The 10,565-nt window shown below is 59.0% G+C and overlaps 1 protein-coding gene across 1 annotated transcript in view; it reads left to right on the forward strand.

Annotated features, from left to right (window-relative positions):
• MYLK2 (myosin light chain kinase 2) overlaps positions 1–8,331 on the forward strand; it is a 13,003-nt gene extending 4,672 nt beyond the window's left edge. Inside the window, exons 6-14 of the mRNA XM_015566637.1 lie at positions 445–552; positions 1,080–1,173; positions 3,396–3,505; positions 3,581–3,722; positions 5,176–5,246; positions 5,359–5,487; positions 6,051–6,203; positions 6,350–6,482; positions 7,385–8,331. Of these exons, the coding sequence (XP_015422123.1) occupies positions 445–552; positions 1,080–1,173; positions 3,396–3,505; positions 3,581–3,722; positions 5,176–5,246; positions 5,359–5,487; positions 6,051–6,203; positions 6,350–6,482; positions 7,385–7,465 (1,021 nt within the window). The 3' untranslated portion in view covers positions 7,466–8,331. The remainder of the gene's footprint in view (positions 1–444; positions 553–1,079; positions 1,174–3,395; positions 3,506–3,580; positions 3,723–5,175; positions 5,247–5,358; positions 5,488–6,050; positions 6,204–6,349; positions 6,483–7,384) is intronic.
• The last annotated feature ends 2,234 nt before the right edge of the window (positions 8,332–10,565 follow it).

Here is a 10,565-nt window from a genome sequence, read left to right on the forward strand (position 1 = left end):
TATTTGAGGGGATGGTGGGCAGATCCCATCACTGCCCCCATCAGACATAGTAACCCTATCGGGCCCCTTTTTCTTCAATGGAAATGCAGATGGCTTGGGATGCAGGTCGCTTGGGGGTGGTCCCAGGGATCTAATGGGCCATCCCCATGGTGGTGCCCGGAGTAGGCGAGACTCCCCCTGTCAGAGGCGGAGGCCTCCCAAGGCCATTTTGTATGGCGGTGGCAGAGCTGAAATTGGAAACCGAGTCCCCTGGCCCCTGTCCTGGAGCCAGCTGTCCCCCAGGTTGCACTCAGTGAACTTCTCTGGATGCGCCCAGGCCAGGCAGGGGTGGAGTGGGGGTGAGGGGTGGGGGGTGAAGTAGGGAGTCGGCGGGGGGGAGCGGGGAGTGCCCGGTGGATCCTCAGCCGCCCCTGGCACTGACTGTGATGGCTCTGCTCTGCCTCCAGACGATTGCCCGCCACCCCCCGCCCCCTTCCCCCACCGCATCGTGGAGCTGAGGACCGGGAATGTCAACAGCCAATTCAGCATGAACTCCAAGGAGACACTGGGCGGGTAAGAGCTGGGCCCCTGGGCCCCTGAAGAGCATCGAAGTCCCTGTGGCTTTGCGTCTTCCCTGAGCAAGGCCCAGCCACACCCCACTGGACGTGACCCAGCGAACACATCGCTTCTGGTGGTTGCACCTGTCATGTGCAAGCTGTCACGTGGCTGATGCCTAGTCACGTCACTGTCACTCACACAGACACATCGCCGGCCATTCAGTATTTCCTATAGGAGCGACAGTAGTTTCCTGTCGGTCTCCGGTGACTCCTGCTTTGTAAAAAGCCCTGAAGGTTCCCTCCCCTGGGGCCCAGAGCTCCAGGTTGTCACCTCAGGGACCACTCTGCGGATCAGCCTGCCCTTCCTGTGCCCGCGGTTTGTGTGGTTCAGCCATTGTCCCTGAAGTAGAGCTTTAGGAGGGAGTGAGGGCAGGCTGGGACGAGGGCCCCAGCTCACGGTGGGGACCCAGATGGGCACAGAGCACAGACCCCCTCGGCCCTTGGCCCTGAAACCCCGTCACTCCCAGCCTCGTCTCTCTCCAGCGGCAAGTTTGGAGCGGTCTGTACCTGCACAGAGAAAGCCACCGGCCTCAAGTTGGCAGCCAAGGTCATCAAGAAGCAGACACCCAAAGACAAGGTAGTGGGGGTGCGGGCTAGGTTATGCGAGAGGCGGGATCTTTGGAGTGTGGGGCCTCTCACCTCCCTCTACCCATGTGTCTGTCCAGATGGACAGATAGACAGCCCTCCCACTGGGGCCTGATGACCCTAAACGGAAACCAGACACCTCAGTTAGTGAACTTCTCCAGGGACTTACCATTCTAGGCACAGGATATTCATGCCCTCTGTTTTGTTCACTTCGACAAGCACTGATAAGTGCAGGCTCTGGGCCAGGCCTGTGCTGGGCACTGGGCGTCTGGAAGTGAAGTGAATGTGGTCCCTGCTCTCAGGCAGCACCAAAGTGAACAGGCCTGGTCTAGAGTTCTGCCTCCAGCACCCAGCCCAGGCCTGGCTCAGAGGAGGCCGAGAGCAGGGCTTGCTGAGGAAGGAAGGGAGGAAGGGAGGAAGGGAAGAAGGAAGGAAGAGAGGGAGGAAGGAAGGGAGGGGAAACAAGTGAGGAAGGAACAGGAAGGAAAGAATGCAGGCAGAGGCTCACGTGGAGCGAGGGAGTCGGTGTGTGAGGAGGTGATGACAACCTAGCCACCTGGTGTAGTGAGAGCTGTAACCGGGGAAAGCTAGGGCCGGGCGGCAGTGAGAAGAGGGCAGAGGAGGCTCCTGTTTCAGCCTGTGGTCAGGGAACCCTCCTGGGCTGCTGTCGTGAAGACTATGAAGGAGGGACTGTGGGGAGAGGGGGCCGAGAGCTGGAAATAGCAGGGCACCGCTGGGACCCTTGAGTCGAGGCAGAGGGAGCTGAGAAGGGAGCCACGGGCATGCCAGGCAGAGACCGCAGCACGTGCAGAGGCCCGGAGCCCAGGAGGAGCACGGGGAGCTGCTCCGAGAGCCCGGAACTCCCGTCGTAGCTCTAAGCACACGGGGGAGGCATGTATTTTCTATGTGACTCTGTCTTTCTCTGCCTCTTCCACTTGACAGGGCCTGGATCCATGTTATTGACGGCTGGGTCCCCAGGCCTCTATCATGGGCCTGGCTCAGTGTAGATGCTCAATCCATGTGTGCTGCATACATTCACTGGAGGCAGCTATGGATTAATTAATTCCCCAGCAATTTTTGGTGTGCCATTCAATGTGCAAAGGAAATGGCAGTGAACTCACAGAGTCCCTGCCCTTATGGGTTGACATGCTAGAGAAGAGAAACAGACAACTAAAAAGCAAAATGCAACAAAAGCCTGGTGCCAGGAACTGAGAAGTGCTAGGAAGAAAAACAAAGGCAGGTAAGAAACAGGGAGTGCGGAGCTGTGAGGGGGTGTGCAGAGAGAGGGGGGTGAGGTTAGGCCTCTCTGAGGAGTGTGTGTAAGGTGAGACATGAATGGAGGAGTGGAATGAGAGAGATGAAGTGATTCAGGTAGTGATACGATGTCCTGGGGGGGAAAGTTCAGGGAGAGGCCTGATTTGTGGCATTTGCCCATTTCCGTGGTGTAAATATTTCTACCATAACTGATTTCAAACTACCAATGTGACAACTGGCTTGCAAACTTTCTCAAAGTGACAGATAATGGTGGCTTAGGCTAGGAAGGCAGTGGTGGAGGAGGTGAGAAGTCATTGGATTTGTAGTCTAGTTTGAAGGTAGAGTCAGAAGATCTCCTAACGGATTGGATATGGGGTGTGAGGAAGCAAGATTCAGAGAAGAAGCTGGGATTGCTCCTAACTTGTAGTCCTGCACACCTGGGCGAAGAGCAATGTCCTATTGCTAATGGACAAGATCAAATGTGGGGAAGGGGTGGTGTCAAGGGTTTCATTTTGGACTTGACAGAGCTGAGATGCCTCTAGACATCCAAGGGAAACGGCAGCTGGGCAGCTGGAGAAAGGGGTATGTTGAGTTCAAGGGCGTGCTCAGAGGTGGAGATATGTATTTGGAGATTGGTCACATACGGGTGGAGTTATCTAGTCATGGGGCGTGAGGAGAATGCCCAGGGAGAGTGTGTAGGGAGGGGAGTGATGAGCGGGGAGGTCTGGGCCCTTGGGTTCCCAGTATTCTGCCAGGAGGGGAGGAAGAACTACAAAGGAATGGTATCCCAGCAGGAAGGACCGGGGGTGGTGAGGACACAGGCTTGGGGGTGGGCAAGGAGGCCAGTGAGGAGGAGGCTGGGCAGTGGTCCAGGCCAGGTTCCCGTCAGGGTGCAGGCCTGGAGGGTGGAGGGCAGGGAGTGATGACACTTGGCTGGTTCCCGACTTCCCTGGTCCCCAGGAAATGGTGATGCTTGAGATCGAGGTTATGAACCAGCTCAACCACCGCAATCTGATCCAGCTCTACGCAGCCATCGAGACCCCACATGACATCATCCTGTTCTTGGAGTAGTGAGTGCCCGCAGTAGGGGAGGGCGGGGGGTGCCGCGGGCCCAGAGCAGCCTGTAGAGGGGTCTGTGCACGCAGCATCGAGGGCGGCGAGCTCTTCGAGAGGATCGTGGACGAGGACTACCAGCTGACCGAGGTGGACACCATGGTGTTTGTCAGGCAGATCTGCGACGGGATCCTCTTCATGCATGAGATGCAGGTTCTGCACCTGGACCTCAAGGTACTGGGGCTGGGTCTCCTGGGAGGGTCGGTAGCAGCATCTGGCCACTTGAAATCAGCGGTGCAAGCAGCCACCCCCCATCCTCCTACCCCTTCTTCTCTCCCTCCCTCCATCCTCCCACCTGTAGACTTAAAAAGGGTTTACTGAGCACGTACTAAATCCCAGAAATAAAGAATGAGGCAGAAAACAAAGCGAAAGACTTGGTCCTAGCTCTTAGGAGCTCTAGGATCTAATACTAGATACTTTTGCAGCCCTGTGATCCCCAAGCGCTGTGCCTCCCACAAAGAACTTACTGATAAGTGCTGCAAAAGCACTTACTTCTGTGCTGGGCCCTGAAAGACACTGCAGGTGTTTGTTTATTTAGTCAACAAATACTTGAGGGCCGACTCCACACCAGACAGCGGTCCAGCAGGTGGAGATTCAGCGGTGAACAAAATAGACAAAATTCCAGGAGGGGAGTCAGAAACACAGATCAGTCAGTTTAGCGGCAGTGCAGCAATACGCACACAGTAGGCGCTAACAAAAGTGTTTAATGGAAGACTATTGATATCCCTCTTCCGACCTTGCTCAGTCCTTGTAGATAGCAGGTTGGGGGAAACGATAGATTTTATGATCAACTGGTAGTGTCCTTGTGTTATATGGAGACCCAGAGTGGGGAGGGACTAGCCTTGCAGTAACTTCACTCACATAGGGCTCTGGGAGCCATGGCTGAGCACTGATGGGTGTCTTTGTTCGATACTGAGGGTGGGGAGCAAAGGGGCTGAGAGAAGACCGAAAGCACGCAGTGTGCCTGGCCCCTACCCTGTAGCGTGCTCTGTGGCGGCAGGCAGATTGATACCAAAAGACCAGCGCACTTGTTGGGTGACGGTAGCCAAGTCACTTCTGTGCCTGAGCCTCGGTTTTCTCAGCTGTGAAATGGGGACGGAAAGTGACAGTCTCTGCCTCAGAGCTGCCGGGAGGATTGAGGAGCTAGGCCGGACGTTGTAGGTGTTGTCACCATCCCTAACTGGGAGACAAGAGTAGCCCTTCTAGAGCATGCGAGGGGCAGCTCGAAGCCCTCTGTACCAAGAGGCTTCTTCTGGGGGCCCTGAGCTAGTGTTTTCTCTCTCTGGTCCCTGGAGCTCCACGTACCTGGCGGTGGCCTGCACTAGCCTCTCACCAGGGCACAGAACCACTCCATCCTCAGAACTGCTAGAACCTGTTCTTTCATGGCCTGAGATGAGGGAAAGTGCCGTCTGCACCCACCCAAAAGCCTGGTGCTGCGAGGCCTCCTCCCAATCCCTCTCGGGCTCAGGTCCCACGTCTGAGCTGGAGCAGGCGGGTCTGGGGTCTGGGATGGGCTGCTAACTCTGGCAGCCTGGGCCTCTGGCTGGACCTGGGACTCGGGTGGACTTGAACGGGGAGGGAGGGTGAGCCGGGTCAGAGGCCAACCCGGGCCACCCCTTCTCCTCAGCCAGAGAACATCCTGTGTGTCAACAACACCGGCCATTTGGTGAAGATCATTGACTTCGGCCTGGCACGGAGGTACCACCTGGGGGGGAGGCCAGGGCCAGCCTCTGAGGAGGGCAGAGGGCGAGGGAGAGGTCCAGGGTGCCTGGCCATGGGCTGTGCTCTGAGCATTTGGTCTCACCCCCAGGTATAACCCCAAGGAGAAGATGAAGGTGAATTTTGGGACCCCAGAGTTCCTGTCTCCTGAGGTGGTGAATTACGACCAAATCTCCGACAAGACAGACATGTGGAGTATGGGGGTCATCACCTACATGCTGTGAGCCCCAAGGGAGCGTGGTGTTCCTGGGGTTGGGGCGCCTGTGTGGGCAGCTGAGGCCAACACTGGCCTTGGGGTCCTGGTGAGGTGGTCTCACCTCACTCATTCACTCAGTCAGGCTTTTGTTGGGTGTTGGGAGTGTTAGGGAGAACCAGGAAAGGGGAACTTTGCACCCATTTTACAAATGGAGAAACCAAGGCCCCTAAAGGCGTAGCATCCCAGCCCAGGGCTCTGGACCGCAGATCTCTGATGACCCCGGGTGGGGGCACAGGGGTGGTGGACATTTTTGTGCACTCACCATTCCTCTTCTTTACTGTAACCCTGGGAAGCTGGGATGATTATGCCCATTTTACAGATGAGAAGAGTGAGGCTCAGAGAGGGGAAGTGACTTGCCCAAGGTCACCCAGCCAGATTCAAACTCAGGTCTGTCCCCCGTGAGAGGCTGGGGGTCTTTTCAGCATCTGGTGCTGCCTCCTAGGATCTATCCCCATCCCCCAAACCCTCCAAGGTGACTTAGCATCTCTAGTCTCACCTCGCTGCCCTCCACCATCCCCTCCCTCCAGGCTGAGCGGCCTCTCCCCCTTCCTGGGAGATGATGACACAGAGACCCTAAACAATGTCCTAGCTGCCAACTGGTACTTTGATGAGGAGACCTTCGAGGCTGTGTCAGATGAGGCCAAAGACTTTGTCTCCCACCTCATCGTCAAGGAACAGGGGTGAGGCTCACCACAGGACACGAACCCCACAGTGCGAGCCCAGTGCATGCGTGTGCCGGCTGGGTGGGAACTGGTTGGAAGGCCGGCTCGGCTCCAGTGCCTGTGGGCATGCCACCCACCCTCTCCACGCCGCCCCCTCCCCGCAGGGACCGCATGAGCGCTGCCCAGTGCCTCGCCCACCCCTGGCTCAACAACCTGGCAGAGAAAGCCAAGCGCTGTAATCGACGCCTCAAGTCCCAGATCTTGCTTAAGAAATACCTCATGAAGAGACGCTGGAAGGTACCACTGGGCTGGGGGTGGGTGAAGGGAGGGGCTGCAAGGCGGGAAGGGCTCCTGGCACCAGGTTCGGGGCCCCAGCAGCCCTGCCTGGGCAGGTTCCGCCCACCGGGCCTGGCCCTGTCTGGAAAACAGGGTTGGCTTTTCTCGTTGTCCTGGGCTGGCTCCTGAACTTCCACCCACCCCGTCCACCCTGAGGAGGGGGTGCATCTGGGGCTCAGGGTCAGGACAAGGTCTCTGACCTCATCACAGGCTTCCTTCCTTCCTTTTTCAAATGTTTGTTGAGCTTCTACTACCTCTAGGCACTGGGGATACACAGTGGGTAAGACACAAGGATTTCAGTCTTTGTGGACTTACCGGTGGTGGTGGTGGTGGGTGTCGGGAGATAGGAAACGGGTTAAGGACGGGCTCTGGAAAGAACTCAGGAGAGGAGAGGTCGCACTTCTAAATAGGTGCTCAGGGAGGACTCACTGAGAGGGAGAATGTGAACAAGGACCTGAAGGGGGTGAGGGGTGAGAGTGTCCCAGGCAGACGGAACAGCCAGTGCAAAGGCCCTGAGGTAGAAGCATGGTTGGCGAGTGTGAGGAGCAGGTAGGAAACCAGGACTGATGAAGAGTCAAATGGGTGGGGGAGTGAGCGCAGAGAGGAGCGGGAGGCGGGGTGTGGAGGGGCTCATTGGCCATGGCGAGGGGTTTATCTTTTACTCGGAGCACCTTGACAGAGCGCTAGTCTGGCTGACAAATCTGTGGAAGGAAGGAATCCTGGAGGATGCAGTCATGGCGCCTCCTGTGGCCATTTTGAGCACTGCACCCTCCCTGGCATCTGGCCCTCCTGCAATAAAGGGGACTTTGGGAGACACTCAGCTGCCCCGATGGTGACTGGGACCCCTCTCCACCCGCCCCCAGAAAAACTTCATTGCTGTCAGCGCTGCCAATCGCTTCAAGAAGATCAGCAGCTCAGGGGCACTGATGGCTCTGGGGGTCTGAGCCCCAGAAGCGGCAGAGGCCTGGATGCAGCTCCACGGTGGCCGGGGCTGAGGCCTCACAGCCCAGAAGGCCAGGGCGGAGGGCCAGACCCCAGGGTGGGCTGGGCAGGACAAGGCTGCACCAGGCCGGGAGGCTCGGGGCTCCCCACGCCCCCACACGGTCACCGCTGCCCCGATGAAAGCTGCCTCGGATGTGGCCTGGATCCATCCTGCTAACGCCTCCCCAGACGGGCTCTGGCCCATCGGCCACCGCCCAGATGCCACAGGCCCGTTGCTCCTTCCCTGGCTCCCCCTTTGGAACTGTGGCCTGGTGACCCCTGCTTGGCCCCACCCGGGCACCCCTGGCCTGAGCTTGCTCTCAGCTGAAGTGGGAGGGCTGGGGTCCCAGCGTGTGGGGCTCCCCCGGTTGTGGATGGGAGGCTCTTGGTGGGGCAGGAAGGCAACCAAGTGGAGCCCTGCGGCCAGCTGCCGGGAGACAGAGTCGGCTTTGTGAAAGAGGATCTTCACGCCACGCCTGCCTCCCTACACCCAACAGATAAGGCCCAGCGCACACCATCTGGCCAGCTCCAGCTCCCACCCACCTTCCTTGCCGACCACCAACACACAGGAACTCCGAGTGAGAGAGAGGGCGCCCAGCCCAGGCCTGGCGGAGGGGGCAGGGAGCGGCCTGGGGGACACCGAAGACCACCCCCAAACTTGCCTGAGGGCCTCGCTGGCTCAACCCAGCCACTGTGGGCCCCCACCCTGCCACGTGGGCCTCAGATGGTAGAGCCAGCAGGCCCCGGAGGATGGAGTGCAAAGGCCGTGGGCAGCCCCCAACCTGCTCTCAGCTTGTGCCTTGTAAATAAATGTACAGGTCGGATGTGGCCTCCGTCTCTCTGCATTCATTCAGGTGAAGTCACAGGCGACCCCCATTCACTGAGAGCTGCTGCATGCCCGCCAGTTAGCGACGTGTTGGTTCCCAGTGTCATCGTCGCCGGCGCAGCCTCAGGAGCCACACTGCCCGGTGCATGATCTGGGCCAGTGGCTTCCCTACGTTGTGCCTCAGTTTCCCCATCTGAGAGAGGGAGGTCACAGCACCCGCGAACACTTACTGGGCGATTACTGTGTACCAGGCTCTATCCAAGCACGTGTATGTGTATTAGCTCATTTACTCTTCTCAGAAAGGTGAGGTGGTAGAGATTATTCCTGTTCCTATTACCAAGGGGGACACTGAGGCTCACAGAGGGGAGGAAACTTGAAGAATACTCCACAGGTCAGAGGCTGGGCCTTGACATGAACTCTGTCTCCCAGCTCAGGGTTCTGCTCTGCACCCACCCTGCTTCTCACCAGAGCAAGGCGTCAGCAGAGGGCACAGCCTTCGCTGGGCCTGCAGGGCGGGGGGTCTCCCAGGAGGCCTCGGGAGAGAGCTGTTCTCTGCTGGACCCAACCTGCCCCACCACAGGCCTGCAGTGCAGAGGAGGGGCCCAGCTGCTGGGGGTGGGGTGGCAGGAGAGCTTAACCCTAGAAGGGTGCAGCCTTTCTGGTTGTGAGGACATTGGCCAGCAGTGGGACCGACCTAAGGAGGGCAGCTGGTCCACCTGCTGGAGGCATAGCTCTGGGCCCCAGCAGGAACGGCAGTGACAGCAGTTCCCGTACTCGGCGCATCTTCCGGGTGCCGGACAGCTCTGTGCTCACGATTGCACCCACTGCTCAGGATGGCGCTGCATGGCCGGCGTTGTGTTGTGTCTGTGTCTCAGAAGGGAAAGCCAAGCCTCCTGGAGGATAAGCCACTTGCTCAGGGTCCTATAGCTGGTCAGTGGCAGAGCCAGGATTTGTACCCAGTCTAGGCCCAGAGCCCATGCCCTTAACTGCTGCGCTGCCGGCCCCCTGAGAAGCTTGGACTTGCCCATAGACCGAGACCACGACAGTTCACCCCCTCCCTACCTCCCCTGTCTCTGTGATGAACGCTGGTCCCCTGCCTCTGGGCCTCGGCCGAGCCCACAGTGACCACCCCATGGGTGGGGCCCGGGTCCTCACCGCCACCCCTGCCCTCTTCCCAGCAGTGGGTACAGAGTCCTGCTGTAGCAGGTGCCACACGGAGTGGGTGACTCTGGGGTCTGAGCCTGGTGGGTGGTTAGTCAGGGCTCGGAGGGGCTGGGAGCTTAGCTTGGGCTCTTGGTGGGCGATGAGTTTAAGGGCAGGGCCCCCATGGCTGAGGATCCCTGCTGCCTGCCCACCTGCCACCTGCCAGCTGGGCCAGGCCTGTGGTTTCCTCTGAGTTCTCAGCCTTGCTGGCCCCCACCCAGGCCGCGCTCTGGCCACACAGCGTGATGATGAGGGATGAGTCACTGTTGGGTTGGCGGGAGGAGGAATGAGGTCCAGTGACCGCAGAGATGGAGGGCCTGGGTCCAGCTGTGGGAACCGAGGCCAAAACGAGGCAGGATCCTCAGCAGAGACAGCAACAGCTGGACCGAGAACCCAGGACCCCTGGCTCCCAGCGCAAGCCTCACTCTCCTCCTTCCTAATACGAAACCCTCAGCTCTGCTCTCCTCTGCCACTCCTAGGGCCACGGTGACAATCAAATAGGGGCTGGTGCTCGTTCACTGTATTTCACAGGTTCAGGGAGGGAAAGCGACTGGATCAAGGTCCCATAGCAAGTTGATAGATCCTGGGCCAGAAGCCCACCCAGACGCATGGAACAGGCTGATCGCTGCGTCCGTCCCCATCCCTTCCCCGGAGGACATCTTAGGAAGCTCTCTTTCATTCATTAGGTACCTCCTTTGGGCCTCCCCTGGTGCCTGGAGGCAGGACTATGGATAGGGAAATGGGGATTCAGAGAAATTTTGCTCCTTCCAGGCCACAGAGCACACCCAGGAAAAAGCTGGGGTGGCAGCCCCTAAAATGGGACCGTCTCTGCCTCTCTGGAGGCCTGGCCCCGGCACCCGTCACGGGAGCCCCCAGCCCCAGCAGCCTCAGGGGAAGGTGGGAGCCCCATCCCAGCATCCTCGGGGAAGGTGGGAGCCCCATCCCAGCAGCCTGGGGGAGGTGGGATCCCCCATCCCACCAGCCTCATGGGGGTGGTGGGAGCCCCCATCCCAGCAGCCTGGAGGGGGTGGGAG

Source organism: Myotis davidii, unplaced genomic scaffold (genome assembly GCF_000327345.1).
Source record: "Myotis davidii unplaced genomic scaffold, ASM32734v1 scaffold562, whole genome shotgun sequence".
Classification (NCBI taxonomy): domain Eukaryota; kingdom Metazoa; phylum Chordata; class Mammalia; order Chiroptera; family Vespertilionidae; genus Myotis; species Myotis davidii.